General features: G+C 53.6%; 6 protein-coding genes across 6 annotated transcripts in view; 2 read left to right on the top strand and 4 right to left on the bottom strand.

Annotated features, from left to right (window-relative positions):
- Window positions 1–1,783: 1,783 nt before the first annotated feature.
- On the top strand, window positions 1,784–4,522 carry BBK36DRAFT_1132821 (small oligopeptide transporter; the record flags this gene model as incomplete). Its single annotated transcript, XM_024892041.1, has 4 exons — window positions 1,784–2,035; window positions 2,179–2,472; window positions 2,586–3,483; window positions 3,570–4,522. The coding sequence occupies 4 exons, from the start codon at window positions 1,784–1,786 to the stop codon at window positions 4,520–4,522; spliced, it is 2,397 nt and encodes a 798-aa protein (XP_024753869.1).
- An 879-nt stretch (window positions 4,523–5,401) lies between these two features.
- Window positions 5,402–6,278, top strand: BBK36DRAFT_1165071 (ribosomal protein L37e; the record flags this gene model as incomplete). The annotated part of the gene is made up of 4 exons (XM_024894734.1): window positions 5,402–5,405; window positions 5,596–5,658; window positions 5,927–5,998; window positions 6,124–6,278. 4 exons carry the CDS (start codon window positions 5,402–5,404, stop codon window positions 6,276–6,278), a joined length of 294 nt encoding a protein of 97 aa, XP_024753868.1.
- Window positions 6,279–7,012: 734 nt separating this feature from the next.
- BBK36DRAFT_1165070 (hypothetical protein) lies at window positions 7,013–7,952 on the bottom strand (the record flags this gene model as incomplete). The annotated part of the gene is made up of 3 exons (XM_024894733.1): window positions 7,013–7,288; window positions 7,348–7,635; window positions 7,716–7,952. 3 exons carry the CDS (start codon window positions 7,950–7,952, stop codon window positions 7,013–7,015), a joined length of 801 nt encoding a protein of 266 aa, XP_024753867.1.
- A 692-nt stretch (window positions 7,953–8,644) lies between these two features.
- On the bottom strand, window positions 8,645–11,775 carry BBK36DRAFT_1174627 (hypothetical protein; the record flags this gene model as incomplete). Its single annotated transcript, XM_024895931.1, has 3 exons — window positions 8,645–10,867; window positions 10,994–11,167; window positions 11,644–11,775. The coding sequence occupies 3 exons, from the start codon at window positions 11,773–11,775 to the stop codon at window positions 8,645–8,647; spliced, it is 2,529 nt and encodes an 842-aa protein (XP_024753866.1).
- Window positions 11,776–12,182: 407 nt separating this feature from the next.
- BBK36DRAFT_138923 (MFS general substrate transporter) lies at window positions 12,183–14,699 on the bottom strand (the record flags this gene model as incomplete). Its single annotated transcript, XM_024897456.1, has 4 exons — window positions 14,533–14,699; window positions 13,692–14,433; window positions 13,353–13,587; window positions 12,183–13,229 (listed from the first exon to the last, which is right to left on the bottom strand). The coding sequence occupies exons 1-4, from the start codon at window positions 14,675–14,677 to the stop codon at window positions 12,183–12,185; spliced, it is 2,169 nt and encodes a 722-aa protein (XP_024753865.1). The 5' UTR covers window positions 14,678–14,699.
- Window positions 14,700–16,980: 2,281 nt separating this feature from the next.
- Window positions 16,981–17,778, bottom strand: part of BBK36DRAFT_1108448 (HCP-like protein) — a gene marked incomplete at both ends in the record, with an annotated part of 2,877 nt that continues 2,079 nt past the window's right edge. Inside the window, 2 exons of the mRNA XM_024889365.1 lie at window positions 16,981–17,111; window positions 17,182–17,770. Of these exons, the coding sequence (XP_024753864.1) occupies window positions 16,981–17,111; window positions 17,182–17,770 (720 nt within the window). The remainder of the gene's footprint in view (window positions 17,112–17,181; window positions 17,771–17,778) is intronic.

Here is a 17,778-nt window from a genome sequence, read left to right as displayed (position 1 = left end):
ATGGCAGAGATATCACTGTATCGTCTACACGTCGATCGGAGATATCAGAGGGCCCAGAACACCCCGGTTTTGCAGGGGACCGGATACGGATATCAGAGCTGAGAATTTCTCTCTTTGTGGCGTCTGCACGCTGTTCGGGTGGTGGGTGGTCACTGCCAATGTTATGGCGTACAGTGTGAAGTGGTGAGGACGGGACGTCGCTTCCTTTTTTCGTTGGGAGACTGGGTTAGACGCGCCATTCGTCCACTCGGGCTTCGTCTCATCATCTGCGGAGAATTGCAAAATCTCTCAGAAAATCAACCCTCCATGTCGGACAAGACCTGTCTCTGCGCGAGATGGACGGTTCGTGCTTGCAACACCACGCATCTGGGGTCCCCGAGATCGGATTCATGATGGGGATGAGTGATTAGGACTGAGCCTATCGTGGACTTCAGCTGCACTCTCGCGATTCGAAGCCAGAAGTACGCCATGCGAGGGGGGAAGAGATAAGGGCCTTCACCCTGGAGAGAGGTCGAGGCTAGGGTCCCCCCCTCTGGCTGCATCATTGGCTAGACCAGCCAGTTGAAAGCAGACTATTCTGCGCCTCGCAGCTAGGCACGGCAAGCAAGTGTGTGTCAGAAGCACATGCTGCTCGGCTTCGGTATCTATCACTGGAGGGCACACGAGGCTCGGAAACAGGCTTTGGGCGGTCAAAGACCAAATGTTTTGGCATCGGGTACCGGGTATCTCATCAGGCTGCGCAGAGTATGTTCAACATGCATCATACGAGCTTTTGACAATACATATCAGCAGGTTGTTATTAGGCGGATATATCTTCGAATGCTTTGTACGGGGCCGTCGTGGCTTGGAGGATGGGAGGCCATTATCGTCCCTCCCCAGCTTTGGGGGCTTGCGTGGATTCTCTGGGAGGACCGTCGCACACACTCCGTGCTCCCGCGCCTTGTTCCAACTGTCTCCCACGACCAGCCACGGACTTGGGATGGCCCCAAGACGCTACGGTCCATTAGGAAGGTCTGGTGTTTTGCACGCTGTCGTTGGCCAGGAAGAGCAGGTTATCGCTAGATTGGCACCGGTGCTCAGCCCACCACCAAGCCGCAGAACACTATCGATCGTCTCGAAGCCAAGCCTTGCAAGCCTCTTACTCTTCCGCGTGGCACACAGCAGCGCTTGTTGGCACATGGTGGATGACAGGAACCGACAGGGGCACGACGGTTTAGCTGCGCACTGTGCTGCGCCGTCTCTTTGTCTCGGTCTGGGCTCGAGCGCCACACTGGCCATGATTTGGCGGGGGATTGTTCAAGATGGAGTCGGCTGGACTCGTGAGAGAGAGAAGGGCAGCTAGAACGGCGCTCAACGGACAGGGTCTGTGATTGGTAGGGCGCAGATGTTGCTGTAGGCATTGCATTGCAGTATTGCAGCCCATGGGGTTAGCGTCCAAAGCGATTATCTGCGGGTGTTGTGTGCTGCTGCGGTTAGTAGGTCGTCGCACTCGCCTTTCTCTTCCCACCTCTGCATACCTACAACCCTTCCTCACCGAGCAAGACAGAGAGAGGGCGAGAGTGAGAGAGAAGAGCCAAGTCCTTCAGACAGGCCTCGCCGCGAACCGGTTTGACTGCGACTCGACTCGGCTCGGCTTGTTCGATCTGTCGACGACTAGGCGGGCGACGGCGATAATAAGCGACGACAAGGGCGACAGTCCTAGCAGAAGCAACGCCAAACACCACTCAGACCAGCGCCGCGGATCGTCGACGTTCGACGACGGCATCGGCTTCTCACAGTCGACATGTTGTCGTCCTTCTTCCGCCGGCGCCATGAGCCGGAGCACATCACCCCGATTCCCGGCCCGCTGGAGACGGAGCTGCCTGGCATGCAGCATCTCCAGCATCTCCAGCAGTTTGAAAAGGCGCACAAGCTCGACCCCAACCTGCCCATTGACGACCTCAACGATGTCGACGCCGCCATAGCGACTGGCAATGCCGAGAAGGGCATCGAGATTGAGCACGCCCTCATGGAGGATAACAGCCCGTATCCCGAGGTATGACTTATTCGCTTGTTTTTCAACCCGTTGGCGCAAAATGAGATGAGACGGAAAGCCATCTATACACGGAACATGAGATATCATCATTAAGCAAGGATGGTGTAAGCTGATGGGATGAATCTTCCCTTCTACTCTTATAGGTGCGAGCCGTTGTTCGAAACTATGATGTCGACGTCCCTGCCAACACCATCCGCGCCTGGGTCATCGGCCTCATCCTCTGTACCGTCGGCTCTGGCGTCAACATGCTCTTCTCGCTTCGCAACCCGAGCGTCGCCATCACGACGTACGTCATCCAGCTGATTGCCTATCCCATCGGCCGCGGCTGGGACTTGGTCATGCCCGACAAGGAATGGAACCTCTTCGGTTTGAAGTTTAACCTTCGACCCGGCAAGTTCAACCACAAGGAGCACGTCATCATTGTCGCCATGTCCAACGTAAGTATCTGTCACTACCTTACAGAAGGAAACGAAGAAGCTTGATATCTGCCTCGAACCCAAGTTCCATACCTCTTTCTGTATCTGCTCAAGCTGACGATGTCTTGCCTTAGGCTGCCTACGGCGGTGGCGTGTTGTATGCGACGGATGTTTTGCTGGCGCAGCGCCTCTTTTACAAGCAAGACTTTGGCTGGGCTTTCCAGCTTCTCTTCGGCATCACCACGCTGTGTACCGGATACGGCCTGGCTGGTCTGGCTCGTCGTTTCTTGGTCTGGCCCGCCGCCATGATCTGGCCCGCCGATCTGGTCAATGTCGCCCTCTTCTACAGCTTGCACGACCACTCACCATCGGACCCGTCAAAGACGAACGGCTGGTCCATTGGCCGCTACAAACTCTTCCTCATCGTCGGCTGCGGCGCCTTCATCTGGTATTGGTTCCCCGGGTGGATCTTCAAGGGCCTGTCTTCCTTTGCCTGGGTCTGCTGGGCTGCCCCGAACAGTGTCGTCGTCCAAAAGATCTTTGGGCCCAGCCACGGATATGGCTTGATGCCCACCTCCTTTGACTGGTCCGTATACAGCGGCTTCGTGGGCTCGCCACTGATTCCTCCGTTCCATGCCATCGCCAACGTGCTGGGCGGAATCGTCGTCTTCTTCGTCATCATCTCCATGGGAATCCACTTCAGCGGCACCTGGTATTCCGATTATTTCCCTGTCCAGTCCTCCGACTCGTACGACAACCTGGGCCAGGTCTACAACGTTTCGCGAATCCTGGGCAATGACTTGAAATTCAACGAGACAGCCTACAAGGAGTATTCGCCTCTCTTCCTGCCGACTCAATTTGCCCTCGCCTATGCCCTGTCATTTGCCGCCGTTGCCGCCGTCCTCATCCACGTTGCTCTCTACCATGGCAAGGAGATCTGGAACCAGTTCAAGCTGGCCCGTCATCAGGAGGACGACGTTCACATGCGGCTGATGAAGAAGTACCGCGACGCTGAGGATTGGTGGTACGCAGGTATGTCACGTTTTCTGTTTTTCCCGGCAAAATCCCTTGCTTCATATCGTGTAGTTGTAAAGTGCTGACGAAAGCCATGTGTGTAGCGCTCTTCGTTGGCATGGTTGCCATCTCCTTTGGCATAGTCGCTGGCTGGGATACCGGCTTCCCCGTCTGGGCCTATGTCGTCTGTTTGCTACTTCCGATTGTGTGGCTCATTCCCATCGGCATCGTCCAAGCCATCACTAACATTCAGCTCGGTCTCAACGTCCTGACCGAGTTCATCATTGGGTACATGGTTCCCGGCCGGCCCCTGGCCATGATGATGTTCAAGAACTATGGCTACATCTCCATGTCACAGGCCTTGTACTTTGCCCAAGACTTGAAGCTCGGCCATTACATGAAAGTGCCCCCTCGCGTCATGTTCACTTCGCAGCTTCTGGCCTCTGTCTGGTCTGCCATCGTGCAGATTGCCGTCATGAACTGGGCGCTCGGCCACATCCCCAACGTCTGCGACCAGCAACAGGAGAACGGCTATTCGTGCCCAGGAGGCCGCGTCTTTTACACGGCCTCGATCATTTGGGGCGCCATCGGACCCGCTCGCATCTTTAGCAACGGGGCTCTCTACGCATCACTGCAGTGGTTCTGGCTTGTCGGAGCCATCACTCCCATTGCCACCTGGCTGCTGGCTCGCCGCTGGCCCAAGTCCTTCTGGCGCTACGTCAGCTCCCCCGTCATCTTTGGAGGCACTGGCCAGCTCCCTCCGGCGACTGTCAACATCTACCTCTGTTGGGGCCTCGCCGGCATTGTTTTCAACTACTTCATCAGGCGACGATACACGGGCTGGTGGTTGCAGTACAACTACGTTGTTTCGGCGGCGCTGGACTGTGGTCTCATTATATCCACGCTGCTCATCTTCTTCACCCTGTACTTGACCAACATGAACAGTCCTCACTGGTGGGGCAATGACGCCGCTGTGCATACAATGGATGCTACAGGAGATGCGATATCCAAGAGAGTTGCTCCAGGCGAGATTATCGGACCATCACAATGGCCCTAGAAAGCACGTGGAGTTGATTCCAAAGAAAGAAAAGACTGAATTCAGCTGGACAAACGGCGTTGGCATGGTTAGCAATCTTGGTTTTGGGCATGGTGTGTACATAGGTTGTGTATAAGGATGCCTCTCTGTTGCGATGATTGATCTGCTTTGGTTCCTTTCATTCGTTTTCTTATTCAGTCTATGATGACTTGGTTCGGACAGGGATGGCGTTTTAAGGAAGCCTCGGCTATACTACTTGATGTTCTGTTTTTGCCTTATTTCTTGTATGAGAGGGTTGACTTTTGGCATCAGCGATACCTAATGACGAAACCAGTCAAACTTGAGATGGCACTACTTCCAGAGCCATGTGTGATGTTTCTTGCATTTGCGTAGAAGAATCACTGGGCGAGGCTGATGCATCTACCTTTTGATAAGGCACCTGAACTTTTCAGCAAGCCGTTATGAGCAAGGTATGAATTGGCATCGAAGTATGCATGGTGGCCTAATGAGTAAAGCATAGATGGGTACGCAACAGTATCCAAGTTGACTTGCACTGAGTTTGAATGAGATGACTCTCAACTTCAATAGAGCAGATGAGGGAGGCGTCCATGCATCAGCCTACACCATTTAGACTACTGCTGCTAGTAGCACCAAAATCCGACCAGAAGATATGCTGAGTCAGCTCAAGATTGAGATAAGAAAAAAAGTGCATCACGTGCACAGGCGAGAGGGTATCATCACGTGGTTTAGACGGGCGGCCAGGCCCACGCCACTCCCACGCAAAAATTAGGGCTGGCAATTCGACACTCCACCGCGAAAAAGGCGTTGCTCTCCCGTCCAAATTAACAATCTGTGAATCGTCATCCCCAGCTTCACGCCTAACCACCACCGACCGCCAAGATGAGTACGTTATACTGCTGTTCCTGCTCGCCGCCTCGAAGATCCCGTTTCTACGAACCCGAAAGAGCTCGCATATCATGTCGAAAGATTGCTGCGCGATGCCCGAAATACCTTTAGGGAGAATCGAGGACGGGATCTGGCGAAGAACTCCTGTTGGGTCATGAAATAAGGCTGACTGTTGATCCTGCGTGTAGCGAAGGGTACCTCCAGCTTTGGTAAGCGTCACAACAAGACGCACACTCTCTGCCGACGATGCGGTTAGTTTTATATCCTCAGTCCACCGGAAACGCGGCATTCGTGATGCCTCCGTCGCAACAGACCGCCCCGAAGGGAAAAGATTTGATCGAGACTTGTGGCCAGAGACACGGATGGGAGAGGGAAAGCGAAAAGGAGATGCCACCGGGCTTGGAGAAGTGGCTCTCGTCTCGACGAATTCAACCTGAGGAGCGGTCAATTGCGACGGATGGCGGATCGAATCGAACGCTTCGACGAAATGATTCGGCATGCTGATTATGGTTGGAACAGGTCGCCGATCTCTGCACGTCCAGAAGCATGAGTGTGCCTCTTGCGGATACCCCGCCGCCAAGATGCGAAAGTGTATGTGCTCTCCCAAACTTGTTCTATCAGTCGAACACCAAGAGACGCAAACTGTCTCCCCTGTCCCCGCTACCTTACCCCAAGCGCGCGAGAATTGACGTCCTAACGAAACTTTCTCTTTGCAGACAACTGGAGCGAGAAGGCCAAGCGGAGAAGGACTGTCGGAACCGGCCGCTGCCGCTACCTCAAGGACGTTTCCCGACGATTCAAGAACGGCTTCCAGACCGGCGCCCCCAAGAACGCCAGGGTTGGCAAGAAGTCCGCTGAGCAGGAGTCTTAAGTGACAAACAACACTTTGGAGTGAGCGTTTCGGAGCTCTCTTTCTGCTTCTACTGGTTTTTTGTTTTTTTCTTCGTCGCTACACCGGATTCTTATGCACAAAAGGGTAGAAGAGGGAGAGAGAGAGAAACGAGGAAAATAGAAGAAACCAAAAAAAGAACAATAATCCCCGCGTCCATGAGGTTTTAATGAGTACTGGCGAAACGAAACACAACTTTTGCATCTTCTCACTCATCTCTTGCCCGCCCTCTACCAAGTGATGAGCGACGTTTTCCTGCCGGATCAACTTTTTTCAGGTCTTTCTTCTGTTCTTCTTTTTCTTCTTTTCCTCTTCTCGCAGCATGGATTCGAGTGGAACGTGGCGGTGGATGTAAAATTTGGGCGATTGATCAAGGAAGGCGGCTGGAGCATGGGACAAATGGTGTTTATGAGAAAAAACGGACCGCAACTGCTTTTTACTTTCGCGCCAGAGATTCCGTTAGAGGATTCAGGCGACGAGAGTTATGAAATGGCAATCCTGATTCTTCAAGCCGCCTGTGCCTTGTTCTTCGCCTCTGCTTCTTGATGCAAGCTTTGCTGAGATGCTTTATGTGTAGAATGCTTCCCATTCATCTCATCCATGCGCTCCTCCATCTATTCATCCAATTGCCATTTCCAATGTCCAGTCTCCGTAGTAGATGCGCCTCAAGATGCCATTACACTTCATCATTACCTAGTAAGACTTGTCGTCCACCCTTAAGTCCCCCTCTCAAACACCTTGACATTCCCGTCCGCCCCAACGTGGTACAAATACTCTGCATCCTCACCTCTCTCCTCTTTCCGCACCGCGATCCTCACCACACCGCTGACATCCTTGGCCACGCCCGTGTCCAGCATCCTAAGACTAAGGACTAGGTCGGCGGCATGTGCCTGCGCGAGCACCAGCGCCGCATGAGAGCGCTCCAAGGACGTGGTCTGAGCGCGCAGAAGAGCATCGTCGGCGGACAAGGCGAGAATGGTCGCGTGGACTCGCTGGGCATTGCATTCTTATGTTAGCTCGTGAAGTGACGAATGTCCTCTCCATGACTCACCTCTCTAAGGGATAAGAGCATTCCCTCCAGCGCCAGAGCTGTCACGTCGTCTTCTCCAGATATCGCCAACAGCTCGTCTAGTTGATCCACGATCAGGATCTTGGAACTTGATCTCACATCTCCAATGGCTGCTTCGATGCCTCTCCTCACGCCTTCCAGCTTGCCGCTCTTTAATATCCGCCCTTTGTCCGCAGTAGCTTCTGACCCTTGGCCTCCTGAGAGCAGGCCTGTCAGCCCGTCCACAAAGCTGAACTTGCCGGCTCTACTGAGGCCGTCCAAGTCCAATCCCTGGCAAGATTGTTATAAGTACCTAAAGATTTGATGGGAAGAGTGAATGATCATTGTAGAGGGGTCTCGCAACTACTCACTAATCTGCTCGCGCCCTCTCTCCAGAAAGTCAAATCTCTCATGAAGCTCACAAGCACGACTCCGGAGTCTGTCCCTGCCTCGTCTCCGCCAATGCCTCGTCCCTGAAGTATGGAGTAAAGGTACCGTAGGACGAGCCAGTTTGACGTCGCTCCCATGATGTTTGTCAGGACTATCAGGGATGCCTCCTCGGGTAGCCCGAGATATGGCTCAAGAAGGGGCGGAATCTTGCGTGACATGTTCCCGGTCAAAAGCGAGGTTGAAGAGGATATGGAAAAGGTATGAGATCAAATGCGTTGGGAAGATGAATTGAGCAATAAAGCTTGATACAAATTAAGCTGAGATATTGTCAAAATAATACTTGGAAAGGGGGGAGCAGCAAACAGACAAGATGAAGTTGAAGCACAGCAGTTCTCATTTCTCTGGGATTAGCATCAAAGGCAAGTCCCGGTCGACGATTTTGAGGAAAGAGTCATGGTGGGGGCGGGGACGGTGCGAACACGCGCTTGAGTGCTCGCACGGTGCGTACATCACTGAGCACATACTTTCATATTCTACACTCGCTCGCTCATACCTTTGACATTACGCACACTTTTTCATGCTTTGCAAAGCAAAACAAGATTGTTAATGTGAAATCTAAGCTGAGACTCACCTCAGATTTTCAGATACACTATTTGCTCTCAGCTTGTGGCCTCGACCGACGCCCTACAATGCATTGTATCTACTATATAGATACTTCACAGATGCCGAAAAGCTTACACCACCAACCCCCCCGACCATTAAGGAGGATAATGGGAGAAGCATTTCATTGCTTAGATATTCCAATACCTAATTCTGGATTGGGGAAGGCAGTCAACGGTACCATATTATCATTCTTTCTCCTTCTGCCTATGGACCTTCAGCTGACATCTGTTTCTAGACTGGCGTCTATCTACAGCTGCGGCAGGTCGATATGCCCTCCATGCAGCTTCCCCATATGCTCATATATACCCACGCCCTTCGGAAAAGTCATCAAACACACCCAGCAAATGTGAGCCTCGCAGGCTATGCACGTCATGTGGTTGCACCCGGAGATCTTTTCCAGTGGAGTTTTACACTTTGGGCAGTCCTTGATGCCCAGCTCTTTCTTGAGCTTGGTCAGCGCCTGGTATCCTCCCGACTTGAGGTCCTGGTGTTCTGCGCACGACATGCCGACATGCGGCTCATGGCAAGCGGAACAGGTTGGCCTGAGACAATTGGAGCAGTTCTGAGTTCTCGCCTCTGGGGAGACTCTATAGATGTGGCCGCAGTCTGGAGTGGGACAATAGCGGAATTCGTTAGGATGTCGCTTGATATAGGACGAAAAAGATCGTTCAAGCACGTCCTCAAGCGCAGAAGAAGAGAGATGCTCCTGAAGATCTTCAATAGTCATGACATCCTTACAGTTGCCTTGGTTCCCATGGCAAAGGATGGCAAAGTCTGCGGCAGTCCCGTCTCCTGCCGTGCAGCTACTTTCGAAGCATTCTTGGCAGTAAACGTGGCCACAGCTGGTCTTGACGGGGCTCTCCGCTTCTGTCCAGCAAACAGAGCAGTCCTGTGCCGCTTCACGGAGTCCATGCTGCACGACTGGCTCTGCGACTTGCTCTCGGCCTTCCATGATCGCCAGAGCAACGTCATAGTCTTCCAGCGAGCCGGATATGACAATTTTCTTGGGTGTGGAAATGATGTCAAACGATGCCTTTTCGGGCCCAAGTCTGGCAGCAATTTTTTTGAACCCCCCATGGCAGGCCCAGAAGAACTTGTGAGGTTCGAGTTCAATGACCCTGGCGGACGTCGACAGTGACTCGACTCGAATCAGGTCAGCAAGCCGACGCTCCGCCTCCTCGCAACGGGGCTGAGACCCGAAAAGACGCAATTCAGATTTGCCTCTATCCCGGAGAATAGTCACGGAAAGCTCTGCCTCTAGCTTCTTGATGGCTTGGAAAAGCTGACCATTGGCTTTGAGGGAGGAATCCCAGAGAGTGATGCCGTCCGCCTTCGCAACAACGCCGCCAAGAATAGACTCGAGGTCCGCCTTGGCAACCGCAACATCATCTGCCGATTCTCCCTCGAGCTTCAAGAGCCTGAACCTCTTTAGGGGATCGGCGCTGTTGTACGCTTTGAAGAAGACGTTCTTGTCTTTCCAAGTCTTCTGCTGGGTCAGAATCCTGTGATAGACAGCGTTGTAGATGTTTGTGCCGGCTTTGAATTTGGCCGAGTACACCATCTGGACAGTCAACCGCGCCTTGCGATGGAAAGGTAGCTCCTTTTTGTCGAGCTCTGTGACAGCTCTCCGAGCATCGGACTCGTCCAAGAAGCGAGCAGTGGCTTTGACTCGCCTGGCGTTGGTCTCTAACGTAATCTCAAAATACTCCAAAGGTCCAATAGTCGTCAAAAGTGAGCGTATCATGACCGAAGCCTGTTCAGCGTCGGTTGAATACGTTGGCGGGCCAAATTCGACATGTTGAGGCCTGTTCCGCTCCAGTGTGATGGCTTGCAAGATGTCCTTCCTCTCGGCGGTAGATGGTACGTCAGTCAACATGACTGTCCAGTTGACGCGGTTCCTATTAGACGGTGACCACGCATACGAAGGAAAAGCCGACTGAGATTCAGTAGCTGGCCCCGTTGTGACTTTCTGATCCAAGATCCGATAGGTACCCTTCGAGAACAATTCCCTCACTCTCTTGGCAGTATCTGCGTTGCCAAAGTTTAACCAGGCATTTCGGACCGCTTTGTGCCACGATATGTGCACCTTCTTGCAGTCCACCCGTCGAGCGTTGTGGCCCGAGGGCATGGGCGCAGCGATTGGCGTTGCGTGTAATTTGACACCCTTCCATGTATAGCCAGAGTGGAACATGGCACACAGCCTCTTGGAGAAAGACGGATCGTCCGACCTTACAGACGCTCCGGAGCTGCCATCCATGTGCAACATATACACGTCGTCGACGCCGATGTCGAACCCCCTTTCAACGAGCATATCCCGAACCGATTGCTCAGGTGTGCCTTGCGGCAATCCGTTGATACGGACGGCAGAGAAATCGCTGGGCAGGCGGATCTTGGATACGCGAGCACCGGCCTCGAATTGTACGAATGCGCCTCCGATAGTTCTCGAGAAGTCGTCCTGCTTGGGTTCGTCCTACAACAGTTTCGTCAGCATTCATTCTTCATTTGACCGATCCACCACTCCAAAGTCTCGAGTAAGGATGGAAATGATCTTTGTGAGCTTTCAGGGTGGATCACGAACCTCAACTGCATCTGTTACAGCAAGAGGAGCAGGGGCGGCATCTCGAGGGGCCAAATTGGCCAAATTCTCTTCAGCATGACGGAACAGACATTTCTCCCCATATACGCAATTCCCAGCCTTGAAGAATCTGCAAGCTGGCTTTGCACTCTCAGGAAGTGCAGTGGCGGTAGGACGGTCGTTTGTTCCGGTTTTCTCGAATTGCACGCCTCGCTATAACGACAGAAATTAGCGGTCATCCTCGCGGGCTGGGATCTTCACGAGGAAAGGAGACTATGTTACCTTTTGAGGTTCCAGGGGAAACCTAATGGGAATACCGCTGGTATGAGAAAAGGAACATGAAGATCCCTTGGTGCACGATCCCATCTGGAAGAATCGACAAGGCGTGGCCGCTCGCCAATCCTGGGCGGAACCAAGATGCCCGTTCCCCGTTGATGAGGCAAGGCGGTTCGTTTTGCCATTCATGATGATGAAGAGCTGCTCAAGAGGTCCGATACCAGGCGTATAGGGAACGATTCGACCTTGCTGGGCGACTAGATCCTGACTTTTTCTCTCGTTGCCTCCAGGGAAGCACTTTGCAAGATTGGGCACCATAGGTTGCAGTAGATACTGCTGCCTATACCATGCATATTGTGTCACTTCGTATTCGTGCGTGTTGAGGAGAGGCTCACACTGTACGGTCGACCTGCATATTGCTGTTGGACCTGGAGTTCGAGTTGGATGCTCTCATTGGTCTTTGTTGGGTATCGGCAGATGGTACTGCTCGTCACGGTACTCGAGGCGTACAGACGCGCAACATGCATGCAGTATGAGCTACATGGCGCTACCTGTAAACTGGGTATCGAAGCAGAACGGATTCGAGATTCCATGACATTGGTCCCTATTCGCTATCACGGTGCAGATACAAAGTGGCTGCAGATGTGACGATATATATATATATTGTGTACATATGTAGCCTGGTAGCCATATAAAGCAAGGTATGTCTCACTACCGATGAGTGAAACGGGATATCTCTAGTTAATCAATGCTGTAAAGACTAACTTTGTCATATGCATGCCCCCCGTGCAGAGAGAGCCAAAAGAAACCAGAAAAGCAAATAACCTCCCAAAACAACGCCGTATGATGCTCGTCAAAGCAACATCTTGTGTGAACATGACTCAATCTTCACCCTTTGGAAGGAAAGAAAAGACAAATGCACGTATGCTGCCAATTAGAACTTCTCCATGAGGTTCTTGCGCGCCGTCCACATGCGGGCCCTCTTGCCAAAGATGTACATGGGAATGGAGCAAAGGCAAAAGATGAGCTGAATGACGCCGAGATAGATATACACGCTCCTTGAGCCATCATCCGCCAGCCACTGGGAAATGAACAGACTGAACACCAGGCCGTGAAGCACATTCTTGGAAAAGTTGAGCGTCACCAGGGCCTCGCCAGCGTACTGGCGGTAGCTGTCGACGCAAAAGGTGATGGACGTTGTCGAGCCGAGGGAGCAGCCGAAGGAGGTGATGCCGAAGAAGATGGTGGGGACAATCCAGCTGTCCCTCTCCTGCGCCGACCACCCAAATCCCATGAGCCCAATGCACGTGGTGAGGAGGATCGGTATGGCCATGATGAGGCGGAACTCTGGCTCGTACATGCCGCCATTGCGACGGGCCATGGCCCGGACGATAATATCGCTAATTTTACCCGCCACGCCGGTACCGAGGATGCCGCCGACAAAGGGTGACACGTATACGAGACCGGTTTGGAGAGCCGTGAAGTTGTACCCATCCGGATTACGGTAGATGACAGCCAGATTCTCGGAAATGACGATCAGCCAGCCAATGGAGCAGGCATAGATGACAGCAGACCAAAGGACGGCGGGGTACGCAAACAGGATGAATGGCCTGGCCGCGACTTTGAACCAGTTGTCGTTGTTGAGCCGTCCGTGATAGGGCTTAAGCTGCTGGATGAAGGTCTGAGCCGGCTGGTTGCGGAGGTTGTGGGTGTACATCTTGACCTTGGGGGGCGCTCTAAAATTCCATGAGGGCAATCTTTCGTTGTCGAGGTTGGGCGCTGTCGAGTAATACTCGGCAGTTACCGTGCTATCCGCTGCGCTGTGAGTGGGATGGGATGCTGGATGGAGTCTTCGGCCGCGTTCAGGAGCCAAGCTGGGCCGCGGCGACGTGAGGGAGGCCCGCGGACTGTGGATAGACGGTCCGCGCGAGGATTCTCCCCGTTTGCCTCCCTCTTGATCAGTTCCCTCTTCTTTGTGGTTCTCCAGCGGTGGGTCTACGAATCCCACTTGAGGACTCCCAGACGGCAACTCCATGTCTTTCCCCAAGGGTTCTTGGCCCTCATGCGAAGGAAACGGTGGCTCAACGTTTGGCGTAAACTCGACATGTACCTCTCTGCGACGCTCGATAACTCCAGGAGACCGTGAGCTCTCGGGCGACTTCCCCCGAGGCGAGAGTGGGCCGGCAGATGCATGAGCCGGGTCGGCATGGCGGGATGACAACCGGCGAAGGAAGCTAGGTCGTCTGGAAACTCGCCGTGTCGGCGTTCTATCCCAGAAAGTCTCTGGGACGAAGAGAAACAGTAGGACAAATGCAAATGCAACGACCATGGCAACAATACTGAGAAGAAGGTAAAACCCAGGTTAGAACTTGAACTTGGACAAGGAACAAGAGACGATGGCGGGCTTTGGAGAAGGAGTGGACGAAGAGGATTTGCAACGTACAAGAAAGCCCAGCGCCAGCCGAAGCGGCCAATGATGGCAGCGCTGACGAGAGGAATAATGTTCTTGCCTCCCAAAAGCAAGAGGGTGTAGATTCCGATGCGGTATGCGCGCTCGTGGAGGAAGAAGATTTCGGCAATGGTGGCAGACGGCAGACATTCCACTGGGGACACGGCAACGCCCTGGAAGACTCTGGCGGCGATGAGGGAACCGAAGCTGGGCGAATATCCAGCCCAGATGCAGGTGCCGATGAAGAGAATGGCTCCGGCGAGATACACGGGCCGTTTGCCGAACAGGATGGCCGTGGGAGAGGCAATAACGGACCCCAGGCCCAAGCCCATCATGTAAAGGCCAGTGGTCAACGACACGCGCTCGACCGAGACATCAAAGTCCTGCGCAACGTTGGTGAATCCCGCAGCGATCAGGGGCGTCATGCCGCCTCCGATCATGCAGTAGAATCCCAGTGACAGGAGAGCGCAATCTCGCCGCCAGGTTGGCCAGTTCAGGGGGTCGTTGACGGAATCTTCGGGTTGCGGTTCCAGGATGATCTTACCGTCGCCCGTCTTCTTCTTGCCTGCGGACTCATTGACCGGCTTCTCGGACTCGGGCTGTTCCCACGGAGATGGCTGAGTGCCGCCGGGAGACACAGCAAAGCCAACTGGAATGGATGAGTGTGAAGTGCGAGCATGAACATTGCGCAGACCAAGTGGCTCATTGCGGTCACTAGCCAGCAGCAAGACGGAGCCTGCAAACCAAGGAAGGGCGTTAGGAAGCTGCTTAAAAGTGCTGAAGCTGAAGACATGGAGAAGAATGGACGCGTTTCATAGCGCAGACAGCTGCTCACCTGGAACCTCGATAGTTTCCGGATCGTTCAACATGCCCATGCTCCATTTGGCCGGCCCAGCCTTTTCACCGGCATTATCAGCTCTCGCATCTCCGCGACGGCCGAGGCGCCACCGGCTTTGCTTGGGTTGCCCTTCGGGCGCCATATCGATTGATGCGGATGAGACCAAACGCTAGATACAGCCGCCACGAGCGTTAAGAGTATAGAAGCTTCAAATAACCAGATACCGAGATTGACTTTCAAAAGGAAAGACTGGTCAAAGATACATGGGGGTAATATATTCAGCGAGGGAATATCAAGGGAAATGATGAGATAGGCTTGTAGGCGCGGAGGGAGAAGATGGTATGGTGTTTCTCAATGCTGTGTCGTTATGTCCAGTCTAAGAATAGCTGTGAGACATGCCAGAGAGACACGCCACAGAGGCAACGGTACGATCCAGAAAACGGCCAAAAGGGGCAGGTTTCAGATGAAGGACAATAAGATCCGGGTCTGGAGCGATGCGGCGAGACTGCGAGGGCGAATAACAAGATCGGCGAAGACCAGCAACGCGCAGGCTTAGATTCGACACAGGATGTCCTTTTGCTTGTGGCGTCGAGAATATCAGGGACGATATGGCAGCTAGAGGATAAGAGGGAGGAGAAGCCAGATAAGAGGTGAGTAGGGAGCTGCACAGGAGAGAGAAGATGAGGGATACGTCGCGGTTAGGGGGAGAGGAAGAGGAACATATACAGGAGGAGGATGGAGGAGAGGAAGATGGCCGAGCGTGGAGGAATGAAGTCAGTGTCTCGAACGTTCTTGCTCCGCACGTGCTAACTAACAGTTTAGTCGACTGATGGCTGGCTAATCAACGAAAGAAAGGCCCCGAGATCTTGCAACTTCCATCTACCTAGCGCGAGATCTGGCCCACCTGGGATGGAAGAGACCAGACGTTATCAGACCCTCGAGTTGCTCATGATGCCAGTGTGTCTGGTCTGGAGGGCTCGGGCGAGTCAAAATCAAGGGTATCGATTCCACTGCTACCTTGCTAGTTCCTCGTTCCAGCACCACCTTGATAGACAATGGCTGATCAGCAGCAGAGACCACAGCACTAGCCGCTCCCAAACCCCGGACAAGGGCACAATGGCAGCGCTGGATGGCCCAACCGCAGGCGATACGACGAGTCAGGTGAAGCGCCAGAGCTGCTGCACATGCCACTGCCTGGAAACCCCCACTGGCTCAACGGCTCTCCCGCCATGGATGCGCCCTAGCCATTCCATGTTTGATGACGGCAGCGGGGACCATGGGGGGCTGATATGAGCCCTGGAAGTTGGCCTAGTTGACGCCTCGTGCTGTTGCTAGCGACGTTGTGGCACTGGAGCTACGGACAAGGAGCTCCCTGATACTCCGTACGTTGTGTTTGGTTTCTCAGCGCGTTCATCGCCAAAAGCAGTATCGAATCGACTCTAGACAAGAGACCAGCACTTTCTGGAAGAGAGATTTGATGCGCCTCACCTCGAGTCTTCCTTCGTACATGAACATGCAACCGTACGGGTCCTCATCTGCTGGCCGGGATCATGGATCAGAGATGGATTTCTGCTGCGGCTCACGCGGTCGAGAATCTTCCCCCGCAAGATCCGCAAACAGGCGGTGATGCTATTACGCTACTACCTTACCTGCCAAGCTGCACTATACACGCGCAGTCGAAGCGAGCACAGGGCTTGCACCTCCATCCCTTGTTCCACTGCAGGCTATTCGCCATCGAGCCCTTGGCACCTAGACGCTCGTCAGGCTTACGGGGCAATGGAGCACTGCTTCTTGACGAGCATTTGACAAGCAGCAAATGCCCCGATTGCTACCTGATCAGCGACTAAAGCTCCGTTGTTCGTATCTGATGCTCAGCACCGCAGAGAGTCGACATGACCCCGGACCACCACACCATCAACGACGTCACTCTGCAGCGAGTCATCCATCATGCGACGCCTCTCGACGGCCGCCGCTCAGCCTTGGCAGCGTCTCGTGGGCGACTATCGGCACTGGCTCTTTTTCTGTTGAAGCCAGGTTTATCTGACTCGAGTCATTTACGTGTAAAGTATAACATCTCATATATGCACCTATGTTATACATCGAATGGAAAGGAAAGTAGAGAAGAGACGGAAGAGAAAACGTCAGAAAGCACTAATGATAGTGTATCAGACGAACAAGAAAAACACATGCAGACATCGGTCAAGACAACGTCAGCTTTCCATGAACCCATTCCATTCTGCCCACTTGGTATCTAAAAAACGAAGAAATGAAAAGAACACCTAACTCGCTTTCCTTGCTTGGGTATTCTTTCTTCTTTGTCAAGAACAACAAGAAATCTTCCTCCATCTTCTCGCCTATTCCCCTACGATACACAAGAAGAAGTCAAAACTAAGAGAGGAAAGAAGAAGAAGAAGAAGAGAGAAGAGAGTAAGAAGATTATCGCCTCTACATTAACACGCAGTCTCCGTCTTGCTTCTCGATACGGCTTCGCGAAATACGCTCCCTCGGACGGGCCTTTTCCTTTCCGGATCGCTTCAGGTCTTCCAGCCGTTCTCGGGCCTTTGGGAAGTCCTGGGCTATAGCATCGAGTCAGCATCAAACCTATATACGATATGAAATAGATCCTTCTATATGGATGGGACTCACCAGCTGCTCGCCAATACCACCGCTTGGCATCTTCCAGGTTGGCCGGGACACCTATTCCCACCTCTGTAAAGTATCCCATCGCGTACTCTGCCTTGGCCAGTCCGGCAACGGCAGCTTTCCTCGCCCACAGATACGCCTCGGTATCGCTCTGGCCGAGGACGCCTTCGCTGCCGGTCAGGTACCAGCCGCTCAGGGCCAGCTCCGACTGGTGCTCCTCCTGCTGAGCAGCCCTCGAGTACCAGACAATGGATAGTCTGGGGTCGATTGGGCATCCTAGCAGTCCGTACTCGTAAGCACAGCCCAGTCGGAACTGCGAGAACTTGTAGCCAATCTCGGCCGCCTGCTGGAACAGAGACAGGGCGTACTGCTCGTCGCGGATGATGACATCGTTGGGCTGGGCCGACTCGTACAGCAATCCGAGCTCGTGAAGGGCATGCGGGTTTTCCGCATCGGCCCGCTCGGCCGCCCGTTTCAGCCAGCCAACCGCCTCCCGCGGGTTCTTGGGCTGGCCCAGGAGCCCCTTGAGCAGAATCATGCCGACCTTGTACATGGCAGGCGGGTCGCCCAGAGTCGCCGCGCGCTTGTACCACTGGATGG

The sequence above is a fragment of the Trichoderma citrinoviride genome (genome assembly GCF_003025115.1).
Source record: "Trichoderma citrinoviride strain TUCIM 6016 unplaced genomic scaffold BBK36scaffold_1, whole genome shotgun sequence".
Taxonomy (NCBI): domain Eukaryota; kingdom Fungi; phylum Ascomycota; class Sordariomycetes; order Hypocreales; family Hypocreaceae; genus Trichoderma; species Trichoderma citrinoviride.
This window is presented reverse-complemented; position numbering and strand designations above follow the sequence as displayed.